General features: G+C 38.5%; 1 protein-coding gene across 1 annotated transcript in view; it reads left to right on the plus strand.

Moving 5' to 3' along the window:
* Adgrg4 (adhesion G protein-coupled receptor G4) overlaps positions 1-17,477 on the plus strand; it is a 156,579-nt gene that overhangs the window by 85,767 nt on the left and 53,335 nt on the right. Inside the window, exons 20-21 of the mRNA XM_004643180.1 lie at positions 1,887-2,167; positions 10,513-10,614. Of these exons, the coding sequence (XP_004643237.1) occupies positions 1,887-2,167; positions 10,513-10,614 (383 nt within the window). The remainder of the gene's footprint in view (positions 1-1,886; positions 2,168-10,512; positions 10,615-17,477) is intronic.

The following is a 17,477-nucleotide window of genomic DNA, read 5'->3' on the forward strand; positions in this document are numbered from 1 at the left end:
TCAACCATCAAAAACAAAAGTAAAAGCAGAACAAAATCAATTCTACTCTTTCCTTAAAGAGCCTTCTCACCTAGGAATTTGTTAGTAAGAAACAGATGGCTCTAAGGGTTTTGTTTTTTAAAATAATCATGTTCTGAAAGGTAATTTACCAGGTGGTATAAAATGTAAAAGTGAAAAAGGGCAAAACAAAAAGTAAGCCCCACCCTGAGCCGCAGCTACTTCGTTTTTCTTTCTTGAAGGAACTCTTAATGGCCATGAATTCATACAGATAATCTCTTATATGTTTGCTTTAAAATTATTTTAATTGCATATAACTGTACATATTGATGGGGTACTCTGAATTTTTTTTTTTTCGGAACCGGGGATTGAACTCAGGCCCTTGCGTTTGCCAGGGAAGCACTTATTCCACTGAGCCATCTCCTCAGCCCTGAAATGTTTTGATATATGGACATAGCCCATAATGACCAAATCAGGACATTTGAGATATTCATCATCTAGCATTTATCATTTATTTGTGCTGAGAACATTCAAAATCCTTTTTTCTGGCTAGTTTGAAATACACATTGTTGACCGTAGTCACCCTACTATGCATTAGTACTTCCAAGCTTATTCCTTCCGTCTGTCTAACCTGTACCTATGTGCTAGCTCCTCCTCATCTCTCCCTGCACATTACTGTCCCCCATCTCAGATAACTACTGTCTTACTCTCTGCTTCCGTGAGATCAACTTTTTACTGCCCCATTTTAAAGCATCATGCAGTTGGGTGTGGTGGTGGACACCTCTAAACACACACTCTGAGGGCTGCGGCAAGAGGATAGCAAATTCCAGCCCAGTTTGTGCAAGTTAGCAACCTAGTGAGAACCTATCGCAAAGTAAAACAGGAGGGCTTGGCAGGAGAGGGGGAGGGGCAGGGGGAGGGAAGAAAGCAAGCTGCCGCTTTCTGTAAGGCTAAAACACTTAAGGATTATTAGGCCCCGTTGTAGAAATCAATTTTTTTCATTCTCTCATAACTCTCTGTCTCTGTCTCTGTCTCTGTCTCTGTCTCTCTCCCTCTCCCTCTGTCTCCTTCTGTCTCTCCCTCTTCTTCTCCCTCTCCCTCTCCCTGTCTCTCTCCCTCTCCCTCTCCCTCTCTCCCCTCTCCCTCTGTCTCTCCTTCTGTCTCTCCCTCTTCCTCTCTCTCTCTCTCTCTCTCTCTCTCTCTCTCTCTCTCTCTCTCTCCCCTCCCCCACACAGACACAGGCTCACACAGACAAGAAATTATCCACATCAACATGCCCCAAAGGTATTTTCCTGCTTTTAGAAAAGAGGTCTTAGCTAAGTTGACACACAGCTGAATTAGTTGCTTGTATGTGCTGAGAAACCTGAAAAAATGCCTTCAGTAATTGGAAATATTATGAAGTGAAGTATCTGTTCATATGAACCCTGTATGTTTCTTCTCTAATAGAAATTGTAGAGACATTAATCAGTCTGGTTGCTAGTGTTGCCTTTGTAACCCAAATACCTCGCATTTTAAAACAATACAACAAGAGCTGTCCCTCTTTTTGTTACATTTTCATTATCTCTAATCATCTCATCGGTGTTTGATTTAGCATTCGGAAAAGCCATTCATTGCTTTTCTTTTTGCACTGTGATATTTATCATGTAACGCAGAATTTAATCTGCAAATATAAACTCAGGTGTAAGGTGGGGGATGAAGAGCCTTTTGGGGAGAATCCAGAATTTGTTTTTCTGCTATTCAGGAATAGAATAGTTTCCAAATTGGCTCATCGCTCTCCATCTAGGTGTCTATGCATTAAATGAACCTGGCTAGCCAGTCCTTAGAGTCTCTGTAAGTTAGGAGCTTTTTCCCCTGTTTCACAACAGTCTTCTTTTCTTTATTTCTTACAGTTGTTGGATTAAGGATGATTCTATCTTTTACATCTCAGTGGTGGCTTATTTTTGCCTCATATTTTTTGTGAATCTCTCCATGTTCTGCACTGTTCTTGCTCAACTGAATTCCATGAAATCTCAAAGGCAGAAGACTCGGCGCAAGATGATCCTACGTGACCTCAAAGGCATACTAAGCCTGACATTCTTACTTGGCCTCACCTGGGGGTTTGCCTTTTTTGCCTGGGGACCTGTGAGGATCTTTTTCTTGTATCTTTTTGCCATTTGCAATAGTTTGCAAGGTAACCACTGCTTGTTTGACTTTTCTGTGGCTAGCTAGACCTCTAGCAAAGCTTTTCTTTTTTTTCCATAATTTTATTGAGAAACAAATAGCAATGAGACAGTTTCAAAACAAATTGGTAGGACCATTTCAATAATTAACACATTGCATACATTCTTCCTAGTGGTTAGTTGCTGTATAAAATGTGGACATGATATCCTATTTACAGACACCATTAGAACAAATCCCTCTATTCATTAAGAGAATGTAACTGTATATCTATCCTAACCATTTGGAATACATAGATACAAAATGGACATTCATTTGTATCCCCCTTTTTTGTTAAGTTCTGTTATTTGAATATTATAGGTGTGTAAACTCAGCAAAATATTCTAAAAGAGTCCAGTAGCCCATAATAGTATTGGGTCTTCCGCTTGACTGGCAATGTCAGAAATTGTTGACCTGAGTCCCTTATAGCTCAACATAACAGCATGACTTTACTTCTTATATTTCGTTTTTATACTTTTCTGCTGGGTGGTTAAGACCAAGGTAAAGCAGGACCTGTGCAACAAGAGTTGTAGCTTTGGGTCTGATAAGGTCAGTGAAATCCCCTCAGGATTTATCCTGAGATCCTGTACCTCAGATGGTAGAACCTTACAAGCAAAGCTTTTCTTACTGTGGAAAATAATGTCATGCATCAGAGACTCAAAGGGGGAGAAAAGAGCCCAGAAGGCCTCTGCCCAAATGACTTGACAGGAAACCATTGGAAATATTAGCCAGATACTATCCCACTACATGAATGCACAGCTCAGTCACTCTCCCTTAGGGAGGTAGGGAGCAGCCCCAGTAAGCTGACTGGACTCTGTCTAGTTTGCTATGGTCCGTATCAGACATGGAGTGGCAGCAGTCTTACGGTACTCCTTGAATGAGCACATTGTACTTGTCAATGTACAGATTCACACTTGTATTAAATGTGAAGTTCACAATCCCATTTGCACATAGCAATTACTGCACAGAACAAACATTAACCTTTTAGTCCCCAAAACTCTGTTTGCATCACACATCTTAATATTTGGGGAAAGATCCAGGCTAGGAAACTATAGAGCCACACAGGAATGAAGGTTAAGAGCATGGAGTTGTAGACCAAGGCAATAGGCCAATGTTCTAGTCTTGATTTTGGTACAGAACCCCCTTTAGGAAATCCCCTAAAAGTGATTAAATTGGATGGTCCTTATCTAAGGACTTTATAATTTTTTTGTATCCTTTTTATATTCTGGGAGAAGGAACGAATCATCAGTGAAATGATTAAACAGTAGACAAAATGTAACATGGGACCTGGTAATACACATCTGAGTATTTACTGATATTCATTTTAATTCTTAATCTATTAAAAAGTCTTGTTGGGACACGGAGACAATAATTTCATGAGAATCTAAAACTACATTCCATGCCTTTATCTTCAAGTTTGGTCTAGTCCTTTTGGGCTCATGGGGCAGGTAAGGAAATAAGGCCTCCTTTCCTGCTCTCTGTATTTTTCATTCAATGATCTGCCTTTTCCAAAGCGCATCCCACTGGTGTTCCCATGAGAAGTTCCAACAGAAAAGTTTCCTATGGCCAAAGAAGTTGGGAAAACACAACCAACTACATTTCCTCATTCTCAGGAGTATATATCATCAAAGTAAAACTCTCAAAACTATTGAAAAATACTGAAAGTTTTATTTAATCTAGAATTTGCAAACATCGAGATGCTTTATTATTGTAGTTGTGACTTGTAATGAACCTTGGGAAATATGTGTTGTGTGCGCTTATTATGTTCCAGATAGCTGCAAAGGTGCCTCTAGGAGACAGAGTAATCTGGTAAAAGACATACTTTCTGCTCACGCCTGTAAGAAACCATCTTACTTGATAGTTGTAAACTGAATGAGCTGGAATTTTGTGCCCCACCACATTCTGCCAACTTTACAAAATAGCTCCCCACTCCCTTACCCAGAGTTTCACTTTGCACAGTTTCACTAACATCTGCTCAACTGTGGTTTGAAAAATGTTAAAAAGAAGGGTGGGCCAAATAGCTCAGCAGAATGAAGTACCTGCAAGTAGGAGCAGGGGCCGCGGGTTCAATCCCCAGGCCTGCTGTGCTGGCCCTGCCCCTGGGACATGCTGAGATGGCAATTGAGACTGGGTGTGGTGGCGCAAGCCTGTAATCCCAGCTCCTGGAAGGCTGTAAACAGGCGGATCAATAAGAGTCAGGTCTAGTAATGAGACCCTGAACACCCTGTAGACCCTTCCCTAAAACACACAAAAAAGAAAATATTTAATAGAAAATCCCAGAAGCAAACTATTTACAACCTCTAAATAACTTTATTATACATATAATATATAGTCATATTTTTCTATTTTGTTAGTAATGTTACTTTCTTGATGTACCTAATTTATAAATTAAACTTTATCATGGATATATATATATATATATATATATATATATATATATATAGTTTCAAACTTCAGGCATTCTCTGGGGGTCTTGCATATGGTGGAACACTATCCAGACACATATTGATCATAATGTATAACGATACAAAATGTGCAGTTCATCCTCCACGTGCCATTTGCACTATATCTGGCAGTATAGATGGACTTCTTTGGAACTCTCCACAGCACTCTCTCGTGGTGCCCTTTGAGGCGTTACAATCCAGAACGTTGTCTGAGGCCCCAGTGACAGCCCTACGCTTTCATTCTGGACAACCACCTGGCCCATACGGAGGTGCTCGAACTTCAATCTGTAGCATGATGCTCTAAGGTCGAGAACTAATCAGTCTCGCGGGGAATGTCCACAGAAATAGTTTCTCAGCCAGACACCTGTAGAGACGTACTCGGCGCTAACTCCAGGCTTTTCTTTTGCACAGTACTCTGAGAAGAAATATATTAACTCTATGCAAAGTGGGGTTAAGAAGAAGTTGACAAAAGAGCAAGAAAGCAAAGCAGTCTTGAACTTGAAAAGGAAGGGAGGTGCTTCTAAAACAAGAACTCCATTCCTTTGGTGGAAGGGAAAAGTATTACCTAAGCAGGAAGTCTACGTCTGTTGATGCAGAATTGAATTAGTTACGTTCTTAGAGACTCACACCAAATTTCCATAGATCCATTATCAACAGAGACAAGCTGGCTGTTTCAGCAACATTGTATGTCAATTAAGCACCAAGCGTTCCAAGTCCTATCTATAGGGCTACATGAAAGAATGTGCCATGTTGTAGGCAGGGTGTTTTCAGAGCCCTAAGTTTCAAATTTAAAATTTTCATGCACACAGACATACACACACACACCTTAAATAACTTCAAAAGAAGAACAGTAACAAGTGAACAAACTGTTTAAATAACAATCTACAAATTTGCAATTCAGCACAAAGAGGGGTGCCCTATGGTCAACTGGGGCAAAATTCTGCTTGCCATGAGCACTTTGTGAAGGAAGGATGTATAAATAAGAATGCAGGTGACAAAACCCTGCTTTCTTCCTCCTGCCTCTGCTCTAGTGAGTAAGCAGATCAATGTGTTACTGGTAAGAAAGAGGAAGGCTCTCAGGAGGAGAGGGAGAGCACACAGGCAGCTCATTGGAACTCGCAGAATAGCCTTTAAGTCTGAGAAGTAACTGAGCTCCGTGCAAGACATTGGAGCTGTAATAGGTGCTTGATGTCACTGTTCGCCCTTGTTTGCGCTGAGTCTGGAGGAGTTTTACCTGCTCTGCGACGGACTTGTGCTTTTCATGTTGCTACACCTCTGTCCAGGTAGTCACTGCTGAAAAGGAGTAGATGCTGCTGGGTTTGCACAGTTGTTTGGTTACAAATGTGGGTGAAGCCCTTGGGAGCATTAGCGAGACTTGATGTTCTTTTTAGCCACCAGTTTGCTGCTTCTCACCAGAAATCAGAGTCTCAAGGCTGGGACCAGGGAACTGAAATCTTCCCAGTGCAACTCCCCATCAAGTGACAGAAAGAAAGTCACTTGCCTATTTCAGAAATTTTCCAAGGACAGGGCTCTTACAAATCTCTAAAGCAAGCATTTGAGTTCTAGTCAGCTTTGATTTTTCTATCAGTCTTCTTTATCTGGTGGTAGGACTGTCCAATGGTTAGAACCTTGGGCTCTGTAGTCAGCCGATTGTGCCAGTCTTGGGACTGCCAATGCCACATTAGCTCTGTGATACTGGTCAAGTTTAACTAGACTCCTTAGACTCAGGCTTCTCATCTGTAAACATGACATTAATACACAATGGCTGTCAGCAGTCATTGCTTAGTCATTGCTAGCTGTGATTTGTTACTAAATGGTTCTTCTGTAGCTTCTTCCCGTTCCTCTTGATTCTAACCTGGCAACCACACAGAAAAGGTATAATTTGTCTTTTTTGTGACAACTCTTTCAAATCTGTGACTAATGCTGCCACCTCTCCTCACTGTACATTTCTTATTCCAAGTTTCTCTTATCCAGCTACGATACCCCAGTTTTCTGTCAAGTTTATCACTATCCTTATTTGCTCTGTTCTTCCATACTTCTTTTTTATTTTTTATTTTTTTGTTTTTAAACTCAGCTGTATTTATTACCTCTTAGCAGAATGTCACCTGGGCACTCACTTCCACTCACGGGCCCTGTTCCGAATGATTTTTGAAATAGCTCTGCGGTATACCTAGAACTTGTCTCTCCCTTGAAACAGTCCTTTTCTTTGGAAAACAAGCCCGTGCAGCTCCTGCCATCCAGTTTTCAGTATACCATACTTCTAGAAGCCTAGGACATGCGGATCTGAAACTACTGGGGGAAGTTTAATAAAAGATCCTATAAGAAAACTCAAGCTATCTTAACAAATATTCCTTTCAACATGAGGGAATATCAACACTTCAGAGACACAAGATCTGGTCTACTACGCAATCTGGCTCGGCAGCTAAGCACTTCAGACCTCAGAGTTAACAGTTAAGTTACATCTTACCACACACATCTCAACCTGTTAAAGTAAACCAAGGTGAAACTCGAGAAAGCGCTGCTAGCTCTGCTTTAGTGCCTACAATATCACAGTATTACTTAAAAGCAGAAAGAAATCTTATCTTTCCCTTAAAAGCAGTTATCATGCCACACAGACTGAACAAAAAAAATCCTTGAAAATATATATTATCAGAGGGAATGAAGATTAAAGCACTGAGCACGTCACGCATGGAAGAAGTCGACAGAGCTCGGCCTGAAGAAGCACTAATTCGTGCTCAGTGCTTTTTTATTTTTTAAAGAGAATACAAAATAATAAAAATTAAGAAACAATACAGAATTTCCCTCAACAAAATAATACAGATTCAACAATGGTTGTTATATCACATCATGTTGTCTTCAAATTAGTTGTTTAGATTATCAGATATAAGCATGCAATTTTTTTTTTTTTTTGCGGTACCAGGGATTGAACTCAGGACCCTGAGCTTGCCAGGCAAGCATTTATTCTACTGAGCTATCTTCCCAGCCCCTCAAAATTGGTTTTAAAAAGTTATAAGAAATTAAAAAGTAGAAGGGAAAACATTTAAGCATTAACTGCTCCTTTCAGTAGATCAGCAGAAATCAGCAGTATAGTTATCCAAGCTATGTTATATATAAAATTTTCCCTTCCTTTTTTCTTCTTTGATCATTTTCCTCATCCCAGTTGTTCCTTCCATTTGAACAGATTCTTTCTTTTTCACAGTATGTGTTGTACCTTTCAGATTTTATTTACTCTTTCAGGTTATTACCCTAGCAAGATGATATGATGTTTACACATGCAGGTCTCATTTATTTTGCATAGGAGTATGGCCCCTAGTTGCATTCATTTACCTACAAAAGCCTCAAGTTTATCTTTCTTTATAGCTGAGTAATACTCCACAGTATAAAAACACCACATCTTCTTTATCCATTCCTCAGTTGATGGGCATTTGAGTTGTTTTCATGATTTAGCTATGATAAATTGTGCTGCTATAAACATTGGTGTCCATATAAAGCTATGATATGTTTTCAGTTCTGGAAATATACCTAGGAGGGGAGTAGCTGACTTAAATGGGACCTCCAATCCTAGCATTTTGAGGAATCTCCATACTGATTTCCATAATGGTTGCACCAGTCTGCATTCCCACCAAAAGAGGAAGAAGGGTTCCTTTTTCCCCATAGCCATTCCAACATTTGTTACTGCTTGACTTCTTGGTGTTAGCCATTCTTTCTAGGGGTGAGATGGACTCTCAGTGTTGTTTTAACTTGCATTTCTCCAGTGAACAATGCTGTTGGATGCTTTTTCATACATTTATTTTCAATTCGTATTTCTTCATCTGAGAAGTGTGTATTCATCTCAGATGCCTATTTTTCTGGATTGGGTTTTTGAATTTGGGAGGCCTGATTTTTAAAATTCTTTATATATTCTAGATAGAAGTCCTTTGTCGGAAGGACAGTTGACTATAAATATTTCCCAATTTGTGGATTTTCTTCTTACTCTGTTGGTGATTTCTTTTGATGTGCAGAAAGTCTTCAAAAAGATGAGATCCCAATTGATTCTTTGAAGTATTTCTCCTGTCATTTGGTTGTTTTTCCATACTTCTGTTTGTTATCATCCTTTTAAAACAAATCCACCCAAAATGAACTTGTCAGAGGTATGATCAGACCAGAGAAGATAGCAAGAGATGCACACTCAGTTCAATTAAAATTCTTTATTTCCACTACGGCTGTAGCTGAAATTAGCTTAAAGGGAATTTACCATTTTGGCTTTTTCTCAACTTGCAATGAGTTCAGACCATTGTGCTACTAATCATTGATTTGTTGTTCTGCAGGCCAACTTGCCAGTATAGAGGGTGAACCCTGCCTAGAGAACAATGGTTTCTAAGCTGCATTTGGGCCAAAACACACATTATGTGGTTGATGCAGGTATTTCTAAGGCTGCAGGAGATTGTGAGAGTTTGTGCATCAAGTACATTGGAGTTCAAGTCCACAACCATCTGTGGAGCTGCCATGCATAGTACTGAAGACAAAGGGAAAGTTGATATAAAGATGAAAAGAAAACATACCTCAGCCATTGAAAGACTTTGACATCTGGGTAGTGAGATGGGCAATAGATAAAGAATTGTGGGACTGGTGAGATGGCTCAGTGGTCTAAAGCACCTACTTAGAACAAGCTTAGCAAAGCACAGGGACCGCGGTTCAATCCCCAGGACCACGTGCCAGCCAGCCCCGCCCCCTGGTGGGCTGAGCTCGCCACACACACACACACACACACACACACACACACACACATAAATAAAATTTTAAAAAAAGAATTGTGTGGCTAAATATGGAAAATATTATGAAAAATTTTTACATGAGTTCAGAAGTGGGAAAATGAAATGCCTGAGGCATATGTAGGCTTTGTGGATAAAGTCTTTCCCATGGACTATACATAAAAGTCAGAGTATCAACATAAGTTATTTCTGGCAATTCTACCCTTACCTTGTGGAAAGCTAATTGGCCTTCCAGGGAATCTGCAATCAGAACCATCCTGAGTCCCACTTTTAACTCACGGGGATATGTTTTAGACAACTAGAATGAAAAATATGCCATATTGCTGATAGATACCTTTAGCCCCACTCTCATCCCCTTTCAGGACAAAATGAGGGCTGATAGTGGAAGCTGGTGGCACCAGGTAGATGATTTTTACATAGTGGAATTTTTCCAAAGATGATTGACATTAGCTATTTATGAGTCTGCAGCAAATTACCAACAGATTTAGAAGCTTAAACCAACACACACTTCCTATCTCTCACAGTGTCTGGGGCTCAGGAACTGAAGAGCTACTTAGCTGGGTATTGGTGGATTAGAGACTTGCAAAAAGTTGGAGACCAGCTATAGGCTATGTCTCTGTCATCTGAAGACTTGCTGGGCTTGGGGGATCTTTATCCAGGCTGTTATTGGAAGCTTCAGTCCTTCACCATGTATTCTTCATGGGGATGCTAGGGTGTCCTGGAGGGAAAAAAATGCTTGGCTTCCCTCAGAAGGAAAGGGGGCAGGGGATTTCAATGTCTTTTATAAATTAATCTTAGAAGAGCCCTCAGTGACTTCTGGCACGTTCTATTAGTACAGTGTGAAAGGAGACAACACAAGGGTACAAATGCCAGGATGTGAGGATCACAGAGGGCTATGTTAGAGGGCTACCAAAGCAGCCTTTATTTCTTACACTGTAGGATGAACATCAGTGAAAACAGTGGTGGCTGTGAAGTTTTGGTACAGATTGCCTTTGGGGAAGCTAGAAAGACACTATGATTTCTTGGAAGTAGTAATTATAGTGACAACAGCAGGTCTGCATCTGGGCTTTGGGTGATAACTGATGAAATAACTGAAAAAGACTGACTTCCTTCTCCTGGCTTAGGATTCCTCATTTTTGTGTTTTACTGCGTGATGAAGGAGAGTGTGCGGGAGCAGTGGCACATACACCTCCGTTGTGGGTGGCTGCGACTGGATAACTTTTCTGGTAAGACCCTAGTGTGGGAAAGATTTTGAATTTTACAAATTATACAAAGCTGACTGATGAACCTAACTTCATAGGGCATCAGTAGCAACATATAGGACGTTTCTAGTTCATGAAAGTGATTTGTGCTTCTGGGCTAAGATGAATGAAGTCAAATGAATGACCTGGGCCATATTTTAACCTTGGGAGGCTTTTGTTTTGGCCCAAATTCATTGGATAGCTTGTTTACTTTTTTTTTTAAATGTTATTTTAAGGTCGGATATGGTGGTTCACACATGTAATCCTAGTATTCCAGAGGCTGAGGCAGAAGGATAGTTGCAAGTTCAAGACCAACCTAGGCTACAAAATGAGCTCAAGCCCAGCCTGAACTGCTTAGTGAGACCCTGCCTCAAAAAGACAAAGAAAAAAGGGCCAGTGAGATAGCTCAGCAAACTAAGCACCTGCTTTGGCAAACGCAGGGACCAGGGTTAGATCCCTAGTCCCTCATGCCGCGTGGGCCCCACTCCCAGGGCACACTGAGGTAGTAACCGAGTCTGAATGTTATGGTGCATGCCTATAATCCCGGTGCTGGGGAGGTTGAAAACAGAAGGATCACTACAAGTCCGAGCTGCACAGGGAGACCCTGTTCCAAATACATAAATGAAGGGCCAGCAAGAAAGCTCACCCATCTAAAGTGCCTGCCTAGGCAAGTGCAGGGACTGTGGTTTGATCCCAGTACCACAAGCTGCACCAGCTTCCATCCCCAGTGCAAGCTGAGCTGGCCACACACATGAAAAAAAGACAAAAAATGTTATTTTAACTTATTAGTACATGTATATAGTACATAATGTTTACATTCATTGTGGGAAGTTGGCAGAGGTACAAAACACATTTTATTTACCTTTTTCATTTGCTTTCTCTCCCCTCCCTACCCCCTCCACCCATCTGTTGATCACCTTCCATTTTCTCTTTTATACATGTCTGCAGCACAGAATGTTTACTTTCCAAGTGTGGAATAACACACCCCAATTTCTTTTTTGGTAATTTCTCCCTTTCTTTCCTGTTCCTTCCACCTCTTCCATCCTCCCATTTGAGAAAGATCTATCTCCTTACTTCCTATCATCTATCTTTTATTTTGCTCCTTAGTTTTTACTCTGGTTGTCTCATAGAAGAGAAACTCTGTGATGTTTAATCTTGTACGTCTGATTTATTTCACTTAGCATTATGGTCTCAAGGTGCATCCAATTTCCTATTAATGACTCAACTATACTGTTCTCTGGCAGAGTAATACTCCATTGTGTGTGAAAACTACATTTTCTTTATTCATTCATCTGTTGATAGACACATAGCCTGCTTCCCAAATTTAGCTATTATGAATTGTGCTGTTATAAGCATGGGTATGCATGTATCACTGTAATACGAGGTCTCTAAATCTTTTGGGAAGATACCTAGAAAGGGAATAGCTGGGTCAAATGGAATTTCTCCTTTCAGTTTTGAATCTCCATACTGATTTCCACAGTGGTTGTGCTCACTTACATGCCCACTAACGTTGTCGACAGGTTCCTTTTGCCCTGCAGCCTCACTAGCATTTGTTATCATTTGATTTTTCTATCGTGGCTGTTCTTTCAGGGTAAGAATTTTAGTGTTGTTTTAATCTGAGTTTCTTTAGTGATAAATAATATTGAGCATTTCTTCATATGTTGAGTGGTCATTTATGCTCCCTCTTCTGTGAAGGGTCTAATCATTTCACATGTCCATTTTTTGATTGGGTCATTTATTTGAGGAAGTCAGTTTTTTTTAATGTATTGCAGATATGAGTCTTCTCTCTGAAGAACCTCTGGCAAAGATTTTTAAACCATTCTGTTGGTTGTCTTTTCATTCTGTTGGTTGTTTTTTGTTTTTTGGGGTTTTTGTTTTTATTTTTGTTTTTGCTGTGCAGAATCTTTTTAATTTGATACGATGCTATTTGTTAATTCTCGGTACCATTACCTGTGCAGCTGGGGTTCTGTTCAGAAAATCCTTGGCTTCTATGCCTAAGACTTCAAGAGTTTTTCCTCTTCTGTCTTCTAGCAGTTTAGGTGTTTCTGGATTAACATTTAGTTTTTGATCCATTTTGATTCTAGTTTAATACGTGGTGAGAGATATGGGTCTATATTCAGTCTTCTGCACATGGATAGCCAGTTTTTCCTACACCCTTTATTAAAGAAGTTATTTTTCCTCCTGTGTGTGTATTTGGTTGTTTTCTCCAGCTGTGTGAAATTAAAGAAGTTATTTTTCCCCCTGTGTGTGTATTTGGTTGTTTTCTCCAGTTGTGTGAAAATTGCTATTGGAGTTTTGGTTAAGATCACACTAAATCTGCACAATAGTTTTGGAAGCATGCCCATTTTGACTATATAGGTTCTGCCTATCCTGAAGTAGGAAATATCTCTCCAGTTTTTGATGTCCTCTTTAATTTCCTTTTTTCAGAGTACAGTAAATTTCATTGTAGAGACGTTTCACTTCCTTAGGTTAATTTCTAAGTACATAATTTGTCTTGGTGGTATTATGAAAACTATTTTCCCTGATTTCTTCTCAGTGGGCTCATTTTTATGCAAGAATGCTATTGGTTTTTGTGTGTTGCTTTTGTATTCTGCTACATCTAAGAGGCTTCTGGTAGTTTGGGGGGATTATCTATATAGAGAACCATGTCATCCATAAGTAATGATAATTTGAATTTCTTTCATATATATATTTCTTGCCTAAATGTGCTTGCTAATACCTTGAGTGCTATGTTGACCACAAGTGATGACAATGTACATACTTGTCTTATTCCTAACTTTATAGGGAAAGCTGTTGGCTTTGCTCCCTTTAACATGATATTAGCAGTAGGTTTGCTCACAATGGCTTTTATCAAATTAAGGTCCTTCTATATCTGTTTTCTTTGGCGTTTCTATTATGAAAGAATGTCAAATTTTGTTGAAGGGGTTTTCTGTGGCTATTGAGGTGGCCATGTGATTTTTGTCCTTGCTTCTGTCTCTGTGATACTTTGCGTTTATTGATTTGTATATTTGAAACCACCCTCACATCCCTGGGATGAAGTCTACTTGCTCATGGTGCATGATCTTTGTGATGATTTATTGTATTCTGTTTACCAGTATCTTTTTGAGGGTTTTTCCATACATATTCATTAAAGACATTGGTCTATGGTTTCCTTTTTGGTTGGATGCTTATCTGATTTGGAATCAGTATAATGGGTAACTTCTGGGAATGACTTTGGGACCTTCCTTTCAGTTACATTAAAGAGCTTGAGGTGTATTGTTCTTAGGACTTCCTTGAAGTTTATTTAGGATTCAGATGTGAACCCATCCAGACCTGAGCTTTTCTTAGTTGGTAGGTTGTTATTATTTGAACTTAATTGATTTGTTATTGGATTATTCAGGGCTTCAAAATCTTCTTGGCTCAGTTTTGTAATTTATATGGATCTAGGAACCTATTCATTTGTTCTGAATTCTCCAATTTATTGACATAAATTGAAGAATTTATGAGGTTTTTTTCGTGTTTTTCTTTTCTTTTGTGGTACCAGGGATTGAACTCAGGACCTTGTGCTTACCAGGCAAGTGCTTATTCTGCTGAGCTATCTCCCCAGTTCCTGATGTACTTGTTTGCAAAGTAGTGTTTATTTTTTTTTCAATTTCAGAAGATTCTGCTGTGATTTCACATTTTAGGTACCTAATTACATTGATATGATATGGGTCTTTTCTCTCGTTTTTGCATAGGTTAACTGTATTATTTTTGATGAACCAACCCTTATATTAATTAATTCTTTGTATTTTTGTCTCAATTTCACTGACTCTTGCTCTGCTTTTTAAAGTTTCCTTCGTTTTACTACCTTTGCAATTGAATTTTTTTTCTAGGATTTTGAGGTACATTGTTAGGTTATTTACTTGAGCTTCATCTGTTTTTGTGATGTGGGCATTCACAGCTATAAATTTTCCTCTCAGGACTGCTTTGATTGTGTCCAGTAAGTTCTAATATGTTGCACTGGCACTATAATTTAGTTCCAGAAGTGGTCTTATTTCTTCCTTGATTTTTTTCTGTAACCCATTGTTTAGTTAACAGTTTACTGTTTAGTTTTCATGCATTTGCTTAACTTCAGTGTTTTCTTTTGTTGTTGATTTATAATTTCATTTCAATGTAGTCTGATAACATGCATGATATAATCTTGATTGGTTTACAGTTACTTAAGTTGATTTATAGGCTCGAATGTGGTCTATTTTGAAGAAATCTCAACATACATCTGACAAGAATGTGTATTCTTATGTTGCTGGATGGAACACTCTGTATAGATCTATTAAATCCATTTTTGAAGGCTTTATTCAACTTTGATATTTCTTTATTGATTTTTTTCTCTAATTGATGTGTCAGTGACGGGGCACTGAAGGCTCCCACTATAATTGTGTTTATGTTTATTTGATATTTTATGTGCTGTAGGACTTCTTTTTTGAAGTTGAATACAACTTTGTTTGGTGCATATATTTTAATAATTGCTACCTCTTCCTGTTAGGTTTTTCTCTTAACCAATATGTAATGACCTTCATTGCCTCTTGTGATCAGTTTTGGCTTGAAGTCTGCTATGTTTGAATATAAGATAGCTACACCTTTTTAAAACTCTGGTTCCTGTTGCATGTAGTCTTGTTTTCTATCCTGGGGCTTATACTCTATGAGTCTCCTTTGATGTCAAATGTGTTTCTTGTCTACAGCATACCATTCAATTTTGTTTCATGATTAATTCTGTCAGTCTTTGTTTGATTGGAGAATTAAGCCATTCATAATGAGAGGTATTACTGATTGATATTACCTTATTTTCTGTTGTTGATTCCTTGTCTTTTCCTTGTATTGAACTGCTCACCCTAACTGGTGTATTCATTCTATTAGATCTTTTGTCACTGTTAGCTTTATTGTCTCTTTTTAGGGTATTCTTGAGAATTTTTTGGAGTGTTGCCTTGGTGGTCATCAATTTCTTTGTGTTCTTTATTATCGAAGTATCTCATCTCTCCATTGACTTTAATAGACAGTTTTTCAGACTGTGTCCACCTAGATTGGAAATTATTTTCTTTTAGGATTTGAGACACTTCACTCGAAGCTGTACTGGCCTTTGAGTTTTTCTGTTGAGAACTCTGCTGTAATTCTAATAGGTTTTCCTTTATAAAAGAGCCATTGCTTTTCTCTAACCACTTTTAAGATTCTGTTTTTGTATTGGACTTATGGAATTTTGACTATGATGTGTTGCAGAGAGGTTCTTTTCTGATTGTGGCTATTTAGGGTTCATATATCTTGGTTATTTATATGTCAAAATCTTTTATTTTATTTGGAAAGTATTTTTTTCTATTATTTCAGTAAACATACTTCACAACATTCTGATATTTCATTAATTCCAGTTAACCTTATATTCATCTTCTTTGTATCACTTAAAAATAATTGGATCCATTTTTCATGTTCTCACAATTTGAAGGTATTGATCAGTAATTTGTCATTAAACATAGACCTTGAGTTCTTACACTCTGTCCTCACATTGAACAATTGTGCTGCCCATAGTTTTGTACAATTTTTAATCTGTTGTATTTCTATTTGGAGCCCTTTTATGGACTCTAGTTATTCTCTATGCTGATCATCAATGTTTTACATAATTTTGCTTAGCTCTTCTGTCTTCTTATTAGCATCTTCTTGAGACTCACTGATGATTTTGTTTACTTGGCACAATGTCATACTATGCATGTCTTCTGTGAGCTTGTCAACTTCTTTGTTGTACCATTTTGTTATCTTCCTTGGTACCATTTCAAATAAATCAGGTGTGAAGCTTTCGGTTTTCTCTCTTTCAGTGTTGCATGGGTCAGCTTTGGTGCAGTTGAGTTCATGGAAGAATTTTGTTGGCTTGTCTTCTAAAGTTTCTATTTTGCTTGTTTTGTGTAGAAACTTGTGAGTTTTCTGTAGTGGAAAGTTTTGTTTATAGTGTGGAGACATCTTTAATTTCTACTTTCACATGACATTCTCTGGGCATGGCTAACAGCTGGCTTTTGCCTCTGTCTCAAAAAAATCCAACCCCAATCACTTATTACTTGAATTGGGAGGTTGCAGCGTGCCTGGTCCAGTACCCTGTTCTCCAGGTGTGGGTCATAGAATTGATAATTACTTTAAGGCAATATAGATATTCGCATCTCAGGAAAGCCAGTTAGAAGCAATACCTATGTCACCTTGGCTATAGTATAATAGAAGTAGTGACAGTTATAGCATTGAATGCAAACTGAATATCAACAAACCCTAAGGACCATTAGGGTTTGCCCTTGCCCACAAAAGAGATCTATTAGAGTATGAACACTAAGGCAAACCAAATATTGGCTTATTAGTGACTTACAGTAAATATCTACGAAATAGAACAACTTTACCTCTACTAACAATAGCAAAGTATTCAACAATAGTAGCATAAAGTTAGCTATTTATCTAGAGATATACAGGATAAAGCTTAGTAGTTATGCTTGTAAAAGTAAAGAGTATGGGAGATAGAGAATGGAAAGGCAAAATTTGAAAATATAATCAGTGAGGTATACAATCAATGGGAGAGGAGTACAAGGAAAAGAATAATGATAGTGGTTATGGAAACAATAAAGAACAAATAAGATAAACACCATAATCAGCTGATAAAAGAAAGATAAGTAAAGGAAAGTTAACTGGAAGGGGAAAATACAAGATGCAAAAGAATAGAGAAAAATTTAAGAGAGACAACCCCAACCCACAAAAAGCCAATGAAAGAAAGATTAAAAATACAGAATAAACTAATAGAAGAAGAAGAAGAAGAAGAAGAAGAAGAAGAAGAAGAAGAAGAAGAAGAAGAAGAAGAAGAAGAAGAAGAA

The sequence above is a fragment of the Octodon degus genome, unplaced genomic scaffold (assembly GCF_000260255.1).
Source record: "Octodon degus isolate 3935 unplaced genomic scaffold, OctDeg1.0 scaffold00167, whole genome shotgun sequence".
NCBI lineage: Eukaryota > Metazoa > Chordata > Mammalia > Rodentia > Octodontidae > Octodon > Octodon degus.